This window comes from Pelophylax lessonae (genome assembly GCF_965119305.1).
Source record: "Pelophylax lessonae genome assembly, chromosome: 3".
Lineage (NCBI taxonomy): Eukaryota > Metazoa > Chordata > Amphibia > Anura > Ranidae > Pelophylax > Pelophylax lessonae.
In genome coordinates, this window is record NC_138770.1 from 528,812,290 (window position 1) to 528,833,876 (window position 21,587).

At 43.5% G+C, this 21,587-nt stretch overlaps 1 protein-coding gene across 1 annotated transcript in view; it reads left to right on the plus strand.

Moving 5' to 3' along the window:
- LOC309548920 (pre-mRNA-splicing regulator WTAP) overlaps positions 1-21,587 on the plus strand; it is a 100,591-nt gene that overhangs the window by 25,085 nt on the left and 53,919 nt on the right. Inside the window, exons 2-4 of the mRNA XM_082248849.1 lie at positions 8,289-8,324; positions 8,451-8,506; positions 9,263-9,321. Coding sequence (XP_082104975.1) covers positions 8,295-8,324; positions 8,451-8,506; positions 9,263-9,321 — 145 coding nt within the window. The 5' untranslated portion in view covers positions 8,289-8,294. The remainder of the gene's footprint in view (positions 1-8,288; positions 8,325-8,450; positions 8,507-9,262; positions 9,322-21,587) is intronic.

Consider the following 21,587-nt stretch of genomic DNA (forward strand, 5'->3'; position numbering starts at 1 on the left):
TTTTTTTTTCTTTTTTGTCCCTCGGGGTCGACTGACAAGGGCTCAAAGCCTTTCACGGCCAAACAAACCTGGTCTGCCTAGCCTAGAGCCGACTTCTCCAGACCTGTGGGCAAGGCTCCTTCAGCATTAAGGTGTGCCCTCACCCGTATGGGGGTGGGGGGAGGTCTTTGCTGCTTTTTTGACCCGTGGACTTCCCTGGTACAAGACAAGTGGGTCCATAAGTCATTCGCGCCGGCTACAAGACAAGTGGGTCCATAAAGTCATTTGGGCCGGCTACAAGATCAAGTTTTTTGTTCTTGCCCCCTGGCACGTTTCTTTCCTTTTCGACTTGCGCCTGTCTCCGGACTGCTTACAGGGTTTGTTTGGGCAGTACAAGACCTGTTAGTTCAAAGGGTTTTTACTCAAACCTGCCTGCAGTTCCCAGGAAGGAAGGCAAGGTGCGTCCACTCCTGGACCTTAAGAAACTGAACTGCTTTGTGCGGGTGCAAAAGTTCAGAATGGAGTCCATTCAAACGGTGGTGGCATTCCTGCGTTGGGGGTTTTCTTGCCTCTATCGACATCAACCTGCCATTCCAATATGTGGTCACCAGCTCTTCCTCCGCTTTGCCATGGGAGAGGAGCATTATCAGTTTGTGGCGTTACCCCTGGTGGTCTCGCCTCTGCTCCTCGGGTCTTCACAAAAGTGTTGGTCCCGGTGCTAGCATTGTTACTCCAACGGGGGATCGCTGTACTTGGCTACTTGGACGATCTCCTTCTGTGAGCGGAGTCTCCCACTGCTCTGGTGGAATACCTGGATATCCCCATACAAACTCTTGAGAGGGTTCGGCTGGATTCTGACTTTTAAAAGTCTGCTCTGGTTCCATCCACAAAGCTGGGCTTTCTGGGTCTGACTCTGGACTTGGCCTTACCCAGAGGGCTCCTTCCTCTGGACAAGCTCCAGAAATTGCAGGCTGCAATTCATTTTCTACTGTCCAGCAGATGGTCATCCCTCTGAACTTGCATGCAGTTGCTGGGCCTTATGGTGCCTACCTTTTTTGTGGCGGTTCTGTTCAGTTCCATACAAGGTCCCTGCAAAGGGAGATTCTGGCCAAATAGGACAAGACCCTGCAGTCTCTGGACAATCGGATCCAGCTGAGACGGGGAAACAAAGGAGTCCCTGATATGGTGGCTTTTTTCTCCGGCGCATTTGTTGGGCAAATCCGTCCTCCCCTTGTATTGGGACAGTGGTCACCACAGATGCCAGCCTCTCCAGGTGGGGAGGCGACCTGCAAAAATCTGCTCTGGACCCTGGAAGAGTTTAGACTACCGATCAATGTCTTGGAAGTCACGATCAGACTGTGCCTGGACCATTGCACGGATCGTCTTCAGGAATGTCCAGTGCGCATTGAATCAGACAGTCCATGGCTTAAATCAATAAGCAGGAGGTGGTGGGGGGGGGGGGGCACAAGAACTGTCCTGGCGGCTCTGGAGGTAGAACGGTTTGTTCAGAGCCTCTCCGTCGTAAACGTTTCCAGGCTGGAAAACTGGCAGAGGCGGATTATCTGTCAACAGGCTTTGGACCAGGGAGAGGTCACTTCACCCAGAGGCGTTTCATCAGTTGTGCCTCCGGTGGGGTATTCCTGAGGTGGACCTGTTGGCCTCTTGTCTCAACAGGAAGAGGTTTGTGGCACAGTTTCTGGATCCTCTGGCTGATGCCACCGATGCGCTGGGTTGGATAGTTTTTTTTTTTTTTTTCACTTACCTGATTTTTTTTCTGAAAATTAACTTGCCTTCCTTCCACTTCCTCCCTCTGCGGCCATGGCCTCCGACATCACTTCCTCCTTTGCGTTGACTCCTGGGAGATGAGCGTCATCAATCCCAGGAGTCAATGCGCCTGCACTGGTGTCCCTTGTCACTTCTGGGACAGGCACTTCATTCCCTGCTGAATGCATTAGAACAGCTTCTGGGCATGTGCAGAACCAGCTGCGGGATTACATACCTGACCCGGAAGTGACGAGCATGGCCTTCTGGGACTCCTACATCCAGGAAGAGGGACGCAATGAGGGATGCTCCGGCTTCAGCTGCCCACACCGGAGATGGCAGCGCTGGACAAGAGGACAGTTCAGAGGCTATCGTTGCTTAAATGCACTAGCCCTGACTGTCCTAGGGGTATTTTTCTCTCAAAAAAAATGTTTTGCCCGGAACTACGCTTTAAGCTTCTGCCAAGACTTCTGCACAGGATCGAGGCAGAAGGGATTCTGGTCATCTTGGTGGCTCCAGACTGGCCTCGCAGGTCTTGGTACACAGATCTGGTGCAGCTGGTCGCCGATGTTCCATGGAGACTTCCTCTCAGGGAAGATCTGCTGTCCTAAGGGCCAATCTTCCATCCTGCTTTACAGTCGCTGGCTTTAACGGCTTGGCTGTTGAAAGATAGCAGTTTGTCTGATTTTGTGATTCCTACCCCGTTAAAAGCTAGAAAATATACCTCCTAGGAGTATCTACTATAATACATGGAAGTCGTACGTTGCATGGTGTGAGTCTCTTGGAGTTCATCCTCTGTCCTTTTCGGTGGCTCTGATCTTGACCTTCCTCCAATGTGGGGGTTGAGCAGCGCCTGGCCTTGAGTACTATCAAGGGCCAGGTCTCGGCTTTGGCGGTCTTCTTTGAACGACCATTGGCCACACTTTCATTGGTGCATACTTTTATCCAGGGAGTTGCACATGGCTCCTCTGGTGCGTTCTCCATTGCTGCCTTGGGACCTCCAATTTGGTGCTTTCATTCCTCCAGAAACCTCCTTTTGAAAATCTTAGGGAGGTTCCCCTTCCTACGTTATCCCAAAAGGTGGCCTTTTTGGTGGCAATAACTTCTGCGCACAGGGTGTCGAAGCTGGCGGCATTGTCTTGTCCTTCACCTTACTTGGTGATTCAGAGACGAGTTGGTTCTTTGCCCCTGTCCTTTGTTACAAAGGGTGTCACTAATTTTCATTTGAATGAAAACATTGTGTTGCGTTCCTTGTGTCCCAGGCCAAAACTTCTTAAGGAATTTGCCTTGCATTCCTTGGATGTGGTTCGGGCAATTAGAGTGTACCTAGTGGCTATGGAGTCTTTTAGAACTTCAGACTCGCTATTTGTGCTCACGGACTGGCTTGTGAAGGGGTTGACTGCTTCTGCGACCATTTCCAGATGGATCAGACGGTGTTTCAAGCCTATTTAGTTAAGGGTCAGGTTCCTCCTTTCACTGTTAAGGTGCACTCTACTAGGGCACTTGGTGCCTCCTGGGCCTTCCATTATCAGGCGTCAGTGATGCAGGTTTGCAAGGCGGCTACCTGGCCGTCTGTGCACACCTTTACAAAATGTTATAAAGTGGGTTTGTTGGCATCTGCGGATGCTTCTTTGGCCGCAAGGTCTTGCAGGCTGCTCTTTAGAGGACCTGGTCCTCTTTTGAGGGTGTATTGTTTTTTTCCAGGTGAGCTCCAGTTGTTCTTGGTTGAGCTCCATGTTACCTGGTTGGCTATGGTTTAGCCTTGGATTTTTTTTCTGCTGTTCCCACCCCTCATGTTTAACACTGCTTTGGGACGTCCCGTTGGTTAAAAAGATCAGGAGCTGTGTCCGCCGGTGAACGAAAGAAAATGGGATTTTTGTTTTACTGTAAAATCTATTTCTCTGATATTCATTGACGAACACAGCACCCACCCCTCTGTGTAGTGCCTATAGCTGAGAGTGGGAGTATACCCCCTGGGACTGCCAAAGTCATAGTCGAGCTTTTTTTTTTATTTTTCTGCCTAGTGTCCTACTCTTGTGGGGGCCGTTTAACCCAACAGTTAAGAAGATCAGCGGCTGTATCCGTCAATAAACATCAGAAATGCACAAATATCCCCCTCCCCCCCACAGAATTTTGCTGAAAAGGAAAAAGGTGCCGATAATGGCTCTGAAAGCATGCACGTTTTTATTGCGCTTTTACTATGCTTATTGTGTGTTTTCATAGGTCATAAGACTTAAAAACTCCATCAAAAATGTAACCTGTGTTATTACAGCATCTTCAATGCATTTCAAAGGGGTGGTGTGTTTTTGGTGCGTTATTTATTTATTTTTTTCTTTTTCCGCCTGACCAAAAATGCAGTAAGCAAGATTTTTTTAACACCAGAATTAGAAGCGCAGCAGACCAGTTTGAAGACATAAAATTTGAAGGGACGTGTTTTTCCTTGAGATTTTCTTGTGCTAAAGGTGGCAATAATGGCCTACTATAACTTTTTTTAAATTCATGATATTAAAATTCTAATATGCAATTTATATATGAAAATGCATATATATTTTAAAAACTGTCATTTTCGGTCAAGCGCATCCTGAATTTTAGGTTTCGGCACCAAAATTTCCATGTGGTGCACCTCTACTCATATGGTGAAGACTGATCTGTCAAAAACGGATTGGGCTCTTTGTAAATAATTTTTCATATTATCTTCGTACTGCACTTCCCCCTTGAAATGTTTTTCAACAAAAGCTGTAAAGTTAGCCTTATTAGAATGAACCTATGCCATGTTTTGTGGAATAGGTTTGTTTAGGGAAAACAAAATCCTATCACATCTGTATACACATTAGGAAACCTTATTCCATATATACACTTGCATCTGCTCTATAGATTAAAGAGGAAGTAAACCCTCCTCTGCAACTTTTTTACCTATAGGCAAGCCTATGATAAGACGGAAAACCCGGAAGACGGGCGACTGACCATGTCGCCCGTCATACAGGTAAGCGGGCGCCACGGCGGGGGCTCGTTCTAAGGTAAGTTTTTTTTTTTTTTTTTTTTTTTTTTTTCATAATGAGCTAGTATGCATACTAGCTCATTATGTGTTTCTCTTTCAGATTGGAAAAAAAAAAACATTTTTAATGGGTTTACAACCTCTTTAACCACTTCTGGACCGGAAGGTTTTCCCCCTTAATGACCAGGCCGTTTTTTGCGATTCGGCATTGCGTCAAATTAACTGACAAGTGCGCGGTTCTGTGACACTGTACCCAAATAAAATTGATGTCCTTTTTTTCTCCACAAATAGAGCTTTCTTTTGGTGCTATTTGATCACCTCTGCGATTTTTATTTTTTGCTATAGAAGCCAAACAAAGCGACAATTCTGGAAAAAAAAAAAATTTTTTTGCTATATAACATTCCCAATAAAAAAAAATGTAAAAATGTTTTACATTTTATATTAATTTTGTATTCTGCCACATATTTTTGGTAAATAAAAATCCCAATAAGTGTATATTGGTTTGCCTTAAGTTATCGCATCTCTAAACTAGGGGAAAGATTTGTAATTTTTTATTTTTACTAGTAATGGCAGCGATCTGTGATTTTTTAGCGGCACTGCGACATTGTGGCGGACAAATGGGACACCTAACTGACATTTTTGACACTTTTGGGTGGACCAGTGACATTACTACAGTAATTAGTGCTAAAAATATTCACTGTTACTGTGTTAATGACACAGGCAGAGAAGAGGTTAACACCAGGGGCGATCAAAGAGGTAATGTGTCCCCTTTCTGTGGGGGGTGGGCTTATGGAATGAACACAGGGACCTGTGTTCCTAAATCGGAGGAACACAGGTGCCCTGTCTGTGTTCATTGCTTACAGAACAACGGTCATCCGTGTTTACAAATGCAGACTGCCGTTCTGTCTCCATGGGGAGCGATTTACGGGTGCCTGGCGGCAATCGAAGCCACTGAACCCGCAGATCAGCTTACTCTGGCGAATGCGCACGCCCCAACTCGTGGTCCTGCAAGTCGGTGAACAGGTATGTTGTTTCGTGGGAACGAGCCAACCTGCCGCAGCATATGTACGGCGGATGGTCCGCAAGTGGTTAAAGACCATTCCAGGGCACTTGCTCATGTTAAAATTTTAATGTAAAATTTGACATTTTGCTTTTAGTATCGTCACCAGGGGTCTCCAAACTATGGCCCTCCAGTTGTTCAGGAACTACAATTCAGATCATGCCTTGTCATGTCTGTGAATGTCAGCAGCTTACAATGTCTGATGGGACATGTAGTTCCGCAACTGCTGGAGGGCCGTAGTTTGGAGATCCCTGTCTTAGATCATGGGTCCTCAAACTTTCTAAACTAATGGCCAGTTCAATGTCCTTCAGATTTTGGGGAGACCAGGCTGTGGTCAGTGAGTAGAAAATGCCTCAGCGGCATTGGTCTGTTAGGGTTAACCATGCCCCCTAGTCGATGGTCTTCTTTAAAAGATAAGTCCAGTCAAAACCTAACTAATGCTAAACCTGCTCTTTGCCACATTCTAAGACTATTCTATCTAACCCTGTAAAGAAAAAATCACTGTTCTCGCCTTTTCTACACCCGATCCAGTCTGGTCTCCAGCGATGGAAGCTCTGTGCAGGAGAGGACCGACAACGGCTGTGAAATGAATGGGAAATGACATCACCCATAGACTTACTATGAGGCTTCTGTTGTCGAGCGCCTCTCCTTCACCCGCCTCCATGCTGAAGCCACTGCTGGCAGATCAGTGTGGGACTGAACCGGATCAGGTATAGAAAAGGTAAGTACAGTGATTTTTGCTTTACAGGGTTAGATAGTATAGTCTTAGAATGTGGCAAAGAGCAGGTTTAGCGTTAGATCGTTTTAGACTGGATGTATCCTTTAAGAAAAAAAATGATCTTGTATTTGTGGTTTGGAGTGCTTGGGTGGAGGAATCGTGCTCCATCATTGGTGTCAATGGGAGAAGCGTTAATGCTTTGTTGTTGGGAGGAGAATCATGCCCCATCGTTGGGTGTACGGGGATGAATGGTGAATGTCATATTGCGGACAACATACACTTTAACTTGAGGTCTCATCAGAGGGAGGAAAAGTGTTTTTATTCTAGGTGTCAGAGGGAGGAAGAATTTTGCCCCGTTGGTGTTGAAGAATCGCACCCCATCTTTGGTAGTGGGAAGAATTGTGTCCCATTGTTTATCTTGGTGGGAAGAAGAATCTCACCCCAGGGGACTACATCTGATCCTAGGGGTGCAGTTTTGAGACCAATGTCTTGGACATACACTTCAAGTATCTAAGTACAGTCCTGGGATGTATGGTGAATGTCATTCTAGGCACTAGTAAATTTTAATTTGAGGTTTCTAAAAGCTGCAGCAATTAGGTGAGGGGAGCCGTAGTTAAAATAAGGAAAGGAATGAGGTGTTGTTTTTTGTTTCCTTGTTGCACATGCAACTTCTTCCCCAAAAATACATACCTGAGCCTAATCTTGATCCAGTGATGTACATGATAATTTTGGCTCTCACTGCTCATTGGCTCAGACCCCATGGCTCCCGCTGCCGTCAATCAGAACCAGTGTCGATGGAGAGGGTATGGGGCCAAAACACGCATTGCAGGCCAGTCAAGTTCCTCCACCCCAAACGTGCTCATCCATGTCTTTTATGGACCTTTAGTGCAATGGTGCACAGTCATGTAAGATTAGGAAGGAGCCATCCCCAAACTGTTCCTACAAAAATGGAAGCATGAAATTCTCCAAAATGTCTTCGAATGACGCCTTAAAAGAGTTCCCTTCACTGGAACTAGAGGGACAAATCCAACCCCTGAAAAACCCCACACCATAATCCCCCCCTCTCCACAAAAATGATTTGGACCAGTGCACATAGTAAGGTCCATAAAGACATGAGTGAGTTTGGTGCAGAGGAACTTGACTTGCCTGCACAAGAGTCCTGACCTACTAGTTATGATTGATGTTAGCTTTGCAAAGTTCCCCTGTAGGTTACAATGCAGTGTGCAGTTTGGTGATATGTTTTATTGTAAGTCTCTTTCCTCCTGTAGGCTACCCCCCCCCCCCCCCCCCCAATTTGCCTTATTACCAGCACAGGCCAGCTGTTGGTTGATTGCCTCCAGTATCACAGGATATACAGCTTATGCTTATTATATAAAAAGAAAAGTGTGTGTTTTACTATTAACATTTTGAGTCTCCATGCCTTTAAATATAACTGGCTGTAATTTATTGAAAACCTCTAGTCAGACTTATGTTCTTTAGTGGATGACCTTAGCACTATGTATACTGCAGAAAGTGGGAACAAGTTTACCTGGTGCTCTGCATTATGTGACATTCATCCCACATGACAGAATATAGTGAATTTGGGTCCCCCTTTCTAGTAGTGCACATATTGAGGAGGGATACCTGGCTAATGATGATATCCCATTTCACCAAGGAATGTTTTCTAGTTGTCCTGATGACTTGCTGACAGGGATTACTTGAATGTTGAAAAGTTTGATTTGATGCCTTAACATCTGACTACATGGTTTAGTAATCTGAGGTAATTTTTGTTTCAGGTCACAATGACCAACGAAGAACCCCTCCCCAAAAAGGTCAGTTCAAGTTTTTGTGTGTGTGTATTTTAATTGTTTTTGTTTTTGCGTTTATTTTTCCTTTTTTTTTTTTTTTTTTTTTCCTCTTTTCAGCTAAAAATAATTAAATTGTTTTTTTTCTTTCAGGTTCGCCTTTCTGAAGCAGACTTTAAAGTCTTACCAAGGGAAGAGCTACTTCTAAGGTAAAGGATGATCAGTGGCACTTAATTTTATTTCCCCAGAACAAAATTCCTCTAAGTCAGCAGCTGCAAATAATATAGCTGCTGACTTTATTAAATATGCTCTCTCTAGTCCAGGTATCCATCTCTGTTCTCACCTGGGCTGGTTGTTCGCCAGTCTTAGCTTCTGCCATTTTGGATGTGGGAAGCTGGCTGTAACTTCCTGGTGCTTCCCAACGGCTCCATACTGTGCATGCACAAGATGCGCTGCTCTTTCTCAATGGTCATGCATTCTTCTGGGACCTGTGATATGTCCCAAGAGGTTGGGGCGTGAAGGGGGGCTGTGCGAATTTATGCTCTGCTTGCCTAGCCTAGCTGAGCAGAAGTGGAAGCGGGTACCTGCCAAAAATTGGTTATGGTGTGACCTGAAGCAATAGGACATCAAGCAAATTGCCTTGTGAATGTGTTGGGCAGTGCTTCCTAACTTGTTTGGCCAAGAAGGATACTAACGGTGCTTACATTGGAAGCCCTTAGATTTTTTAATTTTTGTTTGCACGGTCTACTGAGGCAACAGCTATGTTAACGAAAAACCCCCCAAGAACAGTGTACAGGAGGGAATGCCATGAAACAGGACTGTGGGCATCTCCACAGGTCGAAATAGTTGTCTACATTTTTACTGAATTTTTTCATTGAAATATTCACATGCCAATAATAGAGACATGAGGAAGTTTACTTAAATTTAAACCTACTGATTTTTTTTTTTTCTTTTTCTAATTATAGGTGGAAGCAATATGAGGCTTACGTCCAGGCCCTGGAGAACAAATATACTGATCTGAATTGTAAGTTTAGTGTCTTGTTTGAAAAAAGAAATAATCTGTAGAAAAGTATTTTTGTTGTGAAAAAGAATGCGTGGATGTAAAGTAGAACTGTACTAAAGTATAAAAGGGAACAGAACTCTGAAAGCTATCCTCTAAAAATGCAGACAGAGGGCAAAGGGTTGTTCACCAGTATTTGCTGTGGTTTACCAGCAGCTGATCTCTTCCCCCATTACTGACTTGGCATGCCTTATTCTGCACAATGTGCTTCTGTGGAGGCAGCTATCTTGGTAGAGGCATGACTTTGCTAGCCTATGTAAGAGCCTCCAACAAGAACAACCATGAGCAGCACAGTAGTGACACCACCAAATCTTATAAGACTAGTAGTCAGAGGCAGCAATCTTACATTACAGGTATACATCTATGTAGTGCCTAGATAAACTTGCACAGTAGTAACAACAATGCTATTTTTCTGGAGGATTTCCAGAAAAAAAGTACCTTTGTCACAGTACAGCGTAAGCACAGTAAAAATTTTCTTATTTTTTTCTATAACACAGCAAGTCTTCATACGAGATTAAAATATTGACTCCGTAGCGCTAAAGGATTCCAGAGAGATAGGACAGATGACTGTCATTGCACGACCTGGACTGGATAATTAAGCCAATGCTGTCCTCTTAAGATCGGAGAATCTTGAAACAAAAAACGAATTTAAAAATGGGCCCAAACACCTAGTACATTATCAACAGTGTGACAAAACTGTCCCACGCTCTGCTTGAGTGCTTCTGTCGGTATACAGCTTGCTCTAGTCTGAACATAGATATTTGATAATATAGCCGCGATTGCAACCAAGAACTAGACTCGTAGACTAGAAAAGGACTTGTTTAGCTTCAGAACTGGAACTGTTTATTGAACAAACTCACACAGAATATGTATCCCACAGGAGGACAGTCTCCTCCTAATCCTATTACCCTAATAATACAAACTGTAACCAGAAACATAATTTACATGAGCTAATTAACTAGTCACCAAGACAACGTTGGGATCAGATATCCCCACTATAGGTCAGACTTGCCGGCAGCGAGCTCACAAAGTACAGTACACATTATTAAAAGTTTAAACCCATCCCCACAGTAGTTAACACAATTAACAATACAAACAGTAATCTCCCCCCTCGTCAGACTAGTAGGCAATTGACTATAGCAGGAGACCTACTTACAAAAACTCATTATGGCAGGGGACCCCAGTGGTTTGAGCAGGTTACAATAACCTCTACATTCATTGCAGGTTTGAGGCAAAGAGGCCCCAAATATGGATATGGAACCTCCAGTTCCCAGAGTCTGTATGTTTTGGTGAGACATGAACTTGAATCAGAAATAAGACCACTCCACAGATTCCCCAGGCATACACCTTCCAAAGAGTAGTGTTCCCATAAATGTCAGGGCCCATAGTCAGTGGGTAAGAGAGCTCCCAATCCTCTCCAAAAGCTCCTGTCCCGGCTAGGTCCATCACAAACAGCACTTTGGTACAGGACAAAAAGAGCACATACTCTCTGAAAAGTATTAACAGCATTGTATGTGAACCAAGGAGCCAAAGTATCTTTCCCCTAATGAAGCTCTTCTTGTTCAAGTGAATGCCAAATTATCTTCTGACACGTTTCGAGGAATGTACCCTCTTTTTCAGAGTAATGCTCGAGGTACGTCCCCTGAAAAGTGTCAGCTGGTAATTTTGGCATCCACTTAAACCAGAAGAGTTCTATCGGGTGCAAGACGCTTCAGTTCCTTGGTTAACATTCCATTCTGTTCCTACTTTTGCTTTAGTAAGTATTTATTCTTTTTGGTCTTGTAACAAAGTGCTGTTAATGTGCTAGGCATTTTGCCCATTTGTTTTTATACTGTTTATACAGAAAATCTTCACTCTTGAGTTCACTCCCACTATCAAGCTGGCCTGCCTCCCATGGTTTCCTTAGCACAGTGTCATTTCATGAAGCAAAACCTTAGACACGTGCGATAGCGTATTAATCCTTGATAGGACACCGGAGCGCTTACCTATAGGAACCTGTCGGTAGTTTTGTTAAGCATATCTTGTCTACTCCTGCTTCTGATTACTGGATAACATCACTGGGTTCACCTGGGAGGTTGGCATCCAAGAGCAGTTAAAGGCATTCTACAGAGACTTATGGCAATGGATGCAAAAAGTGCTCCTGGGCAAGAAAGCAGCTGCAGAATCTGTACTGTAAGTGATTTGTCATTTATGACGTGCCTTGCACTTTTTAAAGAATAAGATTGATTGAGTCTAAAGCCTGGTACGCGCTATCCAATTTTTTTTTTTTTTTTTAAATCATTACACCTAACGGGCTGAGTGGAAAAAAACTGAAGAGCTCAGAAGGAGCTCCTGCACTAACATTCCGTTGTTAGTACAGCAATTTCCCCTACTGAGCTATTGTGTTCTGACAGGTTGACATTTTCGTTCATGCCGTTGTCCTGTCAGAATACCACTACCCATCAGAAAATGGAAGTAGCGTTCTAAGCAAAAATTGCTTACTGCGCATGCGTTCCAACATGGCCGCTATGCGTTCCAATAGGTTTCCAAATGTGACAGAACACGAAGCAGCGGCAGACATCTTGCACCCACGCAAGTCTTCAATTTCACACTTATTTTAGCAGTGAACTCTCCTTATAAACTGAATAATAGTATTACATTTCTATTATTATTGTATTATAGTAAATATAGCGAGAAACCTGCAGGCAGAAGGTGGCGACGGCCATCTTGGTACACCCCGCACTGCTCAGCAACAAACTGATTAAATTGTGAAATCGACTATTTCACTCGGTCGCGATGACATACTTTTTCAGTATATAAGGTGAGTTAACTGCTAAAATAAGTGTGAAATTGAAGCGGTGCTTGGGCGTAAGACAATGTCAGCTGCTGCCCTCATGTTCTTTCACATTAGTAAACCTATTGAAACGCACAGTGGCCATGTTGGAACGCATAGAGCATGCACAGTAAGCAATTGTGTTCGCAACGTCCCTTCCGTTACATTTTCTGATGGTTAACTATGTTCTGATAGAACACCGGCTTCTGTCGGACCGGCAGCCAAACACATGGGCCAAATGGCTGGTTTCTATTGAACCGGCCAATGCGGCCTGATATTCGGCCTGTGTGTGCGGCCTTTAAGCTCACTTTAGGGTAGGGTTGATGCATTTTAAGGTTTGCCCTGAATCAGATTGGCTCTGCAAACCTTGATCTCTCCATGTCCTTGTTTTTTTTTTTTTTTTTTTTTTGAGCATTTGCCGCTTGCAGTATTTTTTTTTTTTTTTTTTTTCTCTGAAATCTGAACTCTAACCTTTTGTCAGGCAACATTTAAAAGCATTTACCATTGGCTGGAGGCATTGTGCTCCGATTTGCATTTTGGAAGAGCAGGCATTTTGTTCAGACCTATCGATGATCTCCGCTCTTGCAGTGTGCTGATTATGCATTTTTGTTTGCAAATTGGCAACAAGGAATGGCTCACCTTATCCAGGGACACACATTTAACCACCTCTTGCCGTTTTTGTTTTCCTGTACTTTGAGGGCAGTCAACATGGGAATTTCCTGTCTGCCTTTTGTATGTACCTATCTACCCATCAGGAATGAGAACGTTTAAGGCATCTGTTCTACATACCCGTAGGATTCCATGTCTTAAATACTAGGACCATAAATGGTTTCTGTACTGCACTTCAGTCTTGTGATTACCGGGGAAGCATATGCTGCTAAAAGTCAGCCCACTGCATATATTTATCACATTCTTGCCTATCCAATGTGACTCCAGCTAGAGTAACATGGAAAATGGATCCATTTCTTGTTCTACATTTTGATAAGCAGGCATATGTAAATTACATAATATTTATACTTGCCTGGTCATGCAACAACTGCTCCAAGAGGAAGTGAATAGGTTCTATTTATTAAAACCCATGATATCCCTAGGATTATTAAATGAGTTAATGAATGTTAAAATCTGTTTTGGATTTCTTGAGGCATAAATACTTAAGGAAATGTATAGTTCCTTTTTCAGTGTTTTTAGATAAGCTTGTGAATAAGATATACAACTGTGCAGGTGTGAAGAAATTCTGTAATGAATCAAATCAATTTTAGTGTGCCCATCCTTTGGCTTCAAAACAGCATCAATTATTCTAGGTAAACTTGCTCACAGTTTTTTGAAAACTCAGGTAGGTTTTTACAAACGTCTTGGAGAACTAACCACAGCTGTTGTCTACCGTGTCCTCTGCCGAGCTTCCGCTGCTGGAGACCGGGTTGGATCGGCTTTAAAAAGATACGTGTACTGATTTCTTCATTACAGGGCTAGATAAGTACTTGTTTGATCGTGGAGGTCTGTAAATGCAGGGTTTTTAGTTTTAGGGTGGACTTCTCCCTTAAGATAGTTCTTAATGACATTGGCTGTATGTCTGGGATTGTTATCCTGCTGCAGACAAAATTTGGGGCCACTCACACCCCTACCTGGTGGTATGGCATGATGAATAAGTATCCACCAACGATCTTGACCTAATCTCCAACTCCATTTGCAGAAATGCAGCCCTAAACAGGCAAGGAACCTCCTCTAGGATTTACTGTTGCCTGCACACACCCATTATTGTACCGCTCCCCAGCCCTTTGGCAAACAAACTGCCTCCTACTTCCAAATATTTAAAATTTTGACTCCTCAGTCCAGAGCACCTGCTGCACCCCAGTTCCTATGTTTTCGTGCATTGTTAAGTTGCTGAGCCTTGTTTCCACATCAGAGGTATGGCTTATTTTTTGGCCTCTATTCTTCCATGAAGACTACTTCTGGCCAGACTTTTCCAGACAGTAGATGGGTGTACCTGGGTCTTACTGGTTTCTGCCAGTTCTGTGCTGATGGCACTGAAAGACATCTTCCAGGGTTGAAGAGAAGCTAGCATGTGTCTTTGATCTGTTGCATTACATTTTCTTGGCCAACCACTGAGCCTACGGTCCTTAACCCCTTGGAGCCTAAGCCTTTTTCTGGCACATGTTGCTTACAAGTTAAAATCCATATTTTTTTGTAGAAAATTACTTGGAACTCCCAAACATTACAGATAATTTTTTTAGCAGAGGCCCGGGGGAATAATATAGCTATTGTTGCAATAGTTTGTCACTATTTGCGCAGCGGTCTTTCAAATACAATTTTTTGGGTAGAAATATTTTATGAATTAAAAAAAATAATAAAAATTAGCCCAATTTTTTGGGATAATGTGAAAGGTGAGGGTAAACCGAGTAAATGGGTACCTAACGTGTCATGCTTTAAAATTGTGCGCACACGTGGAATGGCGACAAACTTCGGTACTTAACAGTCTCTATAGGTGGCGCTTTAAAAAAATTTAACGGTTACCTGTTTAGTGTTAGAGGAGGTCGTGTGTAGAATTATTGCTCGAACTATCGTGACGATACCTCACATGTGGTTTGAACACCAATTACATATGCGGGGGCGACTTGCGTGTGCGTTCGCTTCTGCGCGCAAGCACAGAGGGACGGGGCACTTTACATTTTTTTTTTCTTAATTTTACTTATTTTATTTTTTTTTTACACTATTATCTAACTATCTATCTTTATGGAGGGATCTGGGGTCTAAAAGACTCCAAACTCCTCCTGCACGCCAAGTTTGGCTGTTTTGAATGCAGTTTGTTTTTTTTCCTCAAATCTGGTGTCTTTAAGGCTCCAGTACCCGGAAGTGATGTCATGACATTGCTTCCGGGTTTTTACATCGGAGACTCGGAGCCGAATTCGGCTTTGTTCGGGTCTTCGGCTAGCCGGCGGATGCGCCAGCTGGTCACTCGGGGCCCCCCCCCCCCCCCGGTGGGGCAGGAGAACCGGGAGAGCCACGGGAGGTGGCAGGATTGGGGGGGGGGAAGGGGGGCTCCCGCTCTTTGTAATGACAGCAAAACGACTGCTCAGCTGCATCGGTTGTCATTACAAGAAAGCCAATCGCCGGCTCTAAACGGTACCAGGAGGATGTATGTACCTTAATGTCAGCGTCTTGTAATTCTTTGTACAGTAGAGCTCCTATAGGGGTGAGGTCATTATTTTGAGCTGGACAGTATTCTGCACCAGTAACACTCTGCTGCATGCACATGCTGGCAATGAACTTGCTGACTTGAGGCGAGCGAGATGTGATCTGATCAGTTCACTGCTGCTCCATTATTGTCTAGTCATATATTTTAGGTGCAAGTATATGACTGTGCTGTATAAGGTAAAAAAACAAAAACACGCAGTACTTCTCTGCATTACATGCACAGTTCCCCATTTTTTTAATACCTTTTTAAGAAACTGCAAGTACAGAAAAATACTGGGTGATCTGTCAGAAATGCACTCAACTCCAAAAGTAGTTCTGTAGTTGCAGCATACACTTTTCATTTTATAACATCAGCATTGTAATAGCGAGGCAAACCATACTTCTATATACTTAGCAAACTTTGTGTTAATTTGCATATTGTGAGTGATGCCTGTCTGCTGGTCATCTATCTACAGCTCCCCAGATTTCCTGCATGCTTTTGTGGCTTGTCCTCTGCCGATTTTTACTTTCAATTTCTAAGTTCTATATTTCCCATGGTACTTTGCTAGTTTTGATTACTGCACTGGTGCTGCCTCGTGGAACTGTTCCTCTCAGCGTCTCTGTAGTTCAGAAGGCAGGTATATGTGTGTTTGAAACTTCATCAAGTAAGTTTACTAACTTTAGGATAGTTAAAATAAACAGGAGTAGGCTAGAAATAACTGAAATACAATGTGGAAAATAATATGATTTTACATTTTGACTGAAGATAGGTTTTAAGCTCTGTGGTGGACTAAGTTTTTTTGTCAACCCTGCTTATTATCTTTCTCAACTATTCTGTAGTCCAAGATGAGAACTAGGAGGGCTCCTTGAGATAGTTCAAGATGTGCACAAAGGACAACAGGACAGCTCTGAAACACAGTAACTCGAACCGATATAACAAAATGCTTACAATAGTATCTTATAAATAGCAAAATGGAGACCATAAGAGTTCATAGCTATGGTTTTCATAGACTTTAACATCAGTAGGAAAGTATGATATCACTAACCTGACTGTGGTGTCTATCAGGGGTGTGTAAGACTCAGGTCTGTCTGAAGAAAATTGCAAATCCTTTGACTGGTAAATCAGCTCCCCTTAATATGAATTTCAGTGGTGCATTTTGTTTTTTTGGACAGCAATGCACAGGCAAATGTAGACCTAGAAGAACGTACAAATTGTGCTTGCTTCACCGCCACCTACTGTCCATGGGACCGCTTTGAAATTACAACTCCAGCTTTTGTTATGTCAGTACCACGGAATAAGCTGTTGCTTAAGAGGGTGTACATATGTCTGCCTTGGATTTATCTCATGTTGCCTTTTATTGGTCACTACAAACCTAGTTGTGCAAGTGGCTAAGGAGGGTCCTAAAATAAGATCTCAAGACATTGTCATTGACAATCTTGAGTTTATTGCAGCAGGTTAAAAATACAGCCATCAGGTTTTTCTCCTCTCAGAGTTCTAAAGTCAGAAGGGTTTTTATCTTTATGCATTCTCTAAATTAAGATAAAAAGGCTTCTGTGTGTGTTGCAGCTGCCCCAGCACCCCCGAATACTTACCTGGGCCCCATCTCTCTCCAGCGATGTGAAGGAGTCCCTCGGCCATCTGGGACTCTCCCTCCTGATTGGCTCAGACACAGCCATGGCGCCATTGGCTCCCACGGCCATCAGCTCCCTGTCTAAACAGACACAGAGCTGCAGCTCGGCTCAGGTGCCCCCATAGCAAACTGCTTTCTGTGTGGGCACTCGATAAGAGGGAGGGGCCGAGAGCAGCAATGAGGGACCTGAGAAGAGGAGGATCCGGGCCACTCTGTGCAAAACCCAACTGCACAGAGGAGGTCATTTATAGCGTGTTTTTCTTTTTAATAAAAGAGAAACCTTGCAATCATTTTAAGGGTTAGCTTGAACAAGTTGTTCAGTGCATGATGTAGTATGGCACAGAGCTGATTCTAAAGTGGGGTACACACTCAGAAGAAAATCAGAAGAAAAAGTCTGTATGAGGTACGATCGTTCGATTTCCGTATAGTCTGTATACAACTTTGGACATCGGATTCAGGCTTTCCAAATGACAATTTCAGAGGGGACAAACTCCAAAAATGTTCTCATACATTCATGTAGATCAAATGATTTTTGTTTTAATTTGTACTGTTTTCAAAAGGTTTTCGTACTTGCTCTGAAACATCGCAGAAAACCAGGCAATTTTTGCTTTATTTGTGTACTGGGCTTAAGAATGCAGCAGCAATATCAAATCTATCTACCAAACTGTCGCTATGGTGCTGGGACAGCAGTAAGAGACTAAGAGAAAACAAAGTACAGATGTACTTTTTAATTAAACGTAGGAGCACACGTGTTTTTCTTTTTTTTTTTTTTTTTTTTTTTTTCTTTAATGGGAGTCCAAAAAATTCTTGTTCAAATTTTACTGCTTCTGCTTTGGTCGGGGTTTTGGATTATTTGTGCAGATCTCCCCTGTGAGGAAATGCCCACACCTTTTTGTGTTTTTCACACGTAAAGAGCAGCTTGTGAAGAGATCAAACCAGCAAAAAAAAAAAATGTGCACTCTTACTCGATCAGAACAAGCCCCAGACTTGTGTACCTTTTAAGATTATGCAAAATTATAAAGGATGTCTTGACTGAAAAAAGGTTGAGAAACACTGCCCTAAGGTGTGCAAGCAAATCTACAAATGGCAATCGCTTTGAAATAGTAAATTTGCTGTCACCTCAAAATAACTCAACACAGAGCTATTAATATCTAAACCGCTGGCAACAAAAGTGAGTACACCCCTAAGTGAAAATGCCCAAATTGTGCCCAAAGTGTCAAAATGTTGTGCGACCACCATTATTTTCCAGCACTGCCTTAACCCTCTTGGACATAGAGTTCACCAGAGCTGCCACTGGAGTCCTCTTCCACTCCTCCATGATGACATCACGGAGCTGGTGGATGTTAGAGACCTTGCACTCAGCTGATCAATAGGGTTTAGGTCTGGAGACATGCTTGGCCAGTCTATCACCTTTTACCCTCAGCTTCTTTAGCAAGGCAATGGTCGTCTTGGAGATGTGTTTGGGGTCGTTATCATGTTGGAATACTGCCCTGTGGCCTAGTCTCCAAACGGAGGGGATAATGTTGTGCTTCAGTATGTCACGGTACATGTTGGCATTCATGGTTCCCTCAATGAACTGTAGCTCCCCAGTGCTGGCAGCGTTCGTGCAGGCCCAGACCATGTTACTCCCACCACCATGCTTGACTCCAGGCAAGACACACTTGTCTTCGTACTCCTCACCTGGTTGCCGCCACACACTTGACACCATCTGAACCAAATAAGTTAACTTGGTCTCATCAGACCACAGGGCATGGTTCCAGCAATCCATGTCCTTAGTCTGCTTGTCTTCATCAAACTGTTTATTGGGGAAAAATATCATGCTAGATATCTGTACTGATATGGACTGGGTAATGTGTTAGGAAAGGATGCCACATCGTTTGGAAAGAAAAATTATCAACCTACCTAAATTCAAAGACACCCCAAAAATCAAAGTAAAAAAAATGATGCAGCAGGCTAGTCCATTTTGTTAAAATTTAATTGCAGAAACTTAAAATGGTACTAGTTTGCATGGCCCCCCACGTACTTATATGCATTCCTGAGAACATTGAGGCATGCTCCTAATGAGACGTCGGATGATGTTCTGGATATTTCCTCCCAGATCTGGACCAGGGCATCACAAAGCTCCTGAACAGACTGAGGTTTAATCTTGCGGCGTCGGATGGACGGAAACCTAATGTCCCAGAGGTGTTCTATTGGTTTTAGGTCAGGTGAGCGTGGGGGTCATTCAATGGTATCAATTACTTCATCCTCCAGGAACTGGCTGCATACTCGCTCACCATGAGGCCGGGCATTTTTGTGCATCAGGAGGAACCCAGGACCCACTGCACCAGCGTAGGGTCTGACAATGGGTCAAAGGATTTCATCCCGATACCTAATGGCAGTCAGGTTGCCTTTGTCTAGGCCAGCCTTAAGCTTTTCAACACAAGGACCATTGAAATAATTTTCAGGTCTCAGGGAACCTCTGCTAAAAATGACTATTTACAACTCATGATACATTAATGTGATGGTCAGTGGGATGAATGCGCCTTACATTTGTGGACATTGGGAAGAATTACTATCTTCCAGAGAGCTACAAAGATCAGTGGTGTCAGGGCAACTTATTTGACAGACAGAAATTCCTCAAGAAACCCCTAGCAACCTCTGGAGGATTCCTAGGGTTCCACAGAACTCTGGTTTAGAAACACTGGTCTAGCCTGTAGAGGTCTGTGTCCCTCCATGGATATGCCTCTCCAGACCATCACTTACCCACCACCAAAAACCGGTCATGCTGATTGATCTTACAGGCAGCATAATGTTTTCCACAGCTTCTCCAGACCCTTTCATGTCTCACATGTGCTCGGGGTGAATCTGCTCTCATATGTGAAAGGCACAGGGCACTAGTGGCGGACCTGCCAATTCTGGTGTTCGGTGGTGAATGCCAATTGAGCTCCCCGGTGTCTGGCAGTGAGCACAGAGCAAACTAGAGGACGTCGGGCCCTTAGGCCACCCTCATGAAGTCTGTTTCTGATTTTTTTTTTTGGTCAGAGACATTCACACCAGTGTCCTGCTGGAGGTCATTTTGTAGGGCTATGACAGTGCTCATCCTGTTCCTCCTTGCACAAAAGAGCAGATACCAGTCCTGCTGATGGGTTAAGGACCTTTTTATGGCCCTACCCAGCTCTCCTAGAGTAACTGCCTGTCTTCCTGGAATCTCCTCCATGCTCTTGAGACTGTGCTGGGAGACACAGCAAACCTTTTGGCAATGGCATGTGTTTATGTGCCATCCTGGAGGAGTTGAACTGCCTCTGTAATCTCTATAGGGTCCAGGTATTGCCTCATGCTGACAATAGTGACACCGACCCTAGCCAAATGGAAAAACGAGTGAAAAACAGTGAGAAAAGATAAGTAGGGGAAAAAATGTTATTGGCCTATACCTGTAAAACCATTCCTGTTTCAGAGGTTGTCTTTTTGTTGCCCATCTAGTGCACCTGTTAATTTCATTAACACCAAAACTGATAAACAACCTCCTTTGCTACTTAACTAACCAGATCAATATCCCAGGAGTTTATTTGACTTTATGCTATACTCTGAATAAAAAGTGTGTGTGTGTGTGTGTGTGTGTGTGTATGTATATATGTATGTATGTATACACACACAGCAGGTAAAATAAGTATTGAACATGTCACCATTTTTCTAGGTAAATATATTTTATATTTCTAAAGGTGCTATTGGCATTACATTTTACCACATGTTGGTAACAACCCATGCAATCCACACATACAAAGAAACCAACACAAATCCGTTCTGAAATGAAGTTATGTGTAATAAAAAGGAATGACCAGGGAAAAGGTATTAAGCTAAATAAAATGTATTTAATTCTTCATACAATATCCTTTGTTGGTAATGACTGCTTCAGGATGTCTCCTGTATGAAGAAACTAGTCTCATGCCTTGTTCAGATGTGATTTTGGCCTATTCTTCCACACAAACAGTCCTCAAATCTTGAAGGCTCGTGGCCCTCTTCTATGAACTCTGAACTTTAGTTCTTTCCATAGATTTTCTATTGGATTCAAGTTGTGATTGGCAGGGCCATTCTAGCAGCTTGATTTTTCTTTTTTTGAAACCAGTTGAGTTTCCTTAGCTTTGTGTTTGGGATCATTGTTTTCCTGAAATGTCCACCCTTGTTTCATCTTCATCATCCTGGTAGATGGCAGCAGATTTTTTATCAAGAATGTAATTTTTCCATTCATCCTTCCTTCAATGACATGAAGGTTGTCAGTACTGTATGCTGAAAAACAGCCCCACAACATGATCTTCCCTCCTCCAAATTTCACTGTTAGTGTGGTGTTTTTGGGGTTATGTGCAGTGCCATTTGACCTCCAAACATGGTATGTATTATGGTATCCAAAGAGTTAGATTTTGGTCTCATCTGACCAGACTATATTCTCCCAGTATTTCACAGGCTTGTTTAACCACTTTACTACCAGTCACGTAACCTCTACGTCGGCTGACTTTGAGTGGTTATACCGGGATGATGCCTCTAGCTAGAGGCATCATCCCGGTACCGTTGTTTGAAGCCGACGGTCGGCTTTCCGTCGGTAACGATCGATGCGGCTCGGGAGCCGCTCGATCGTTACC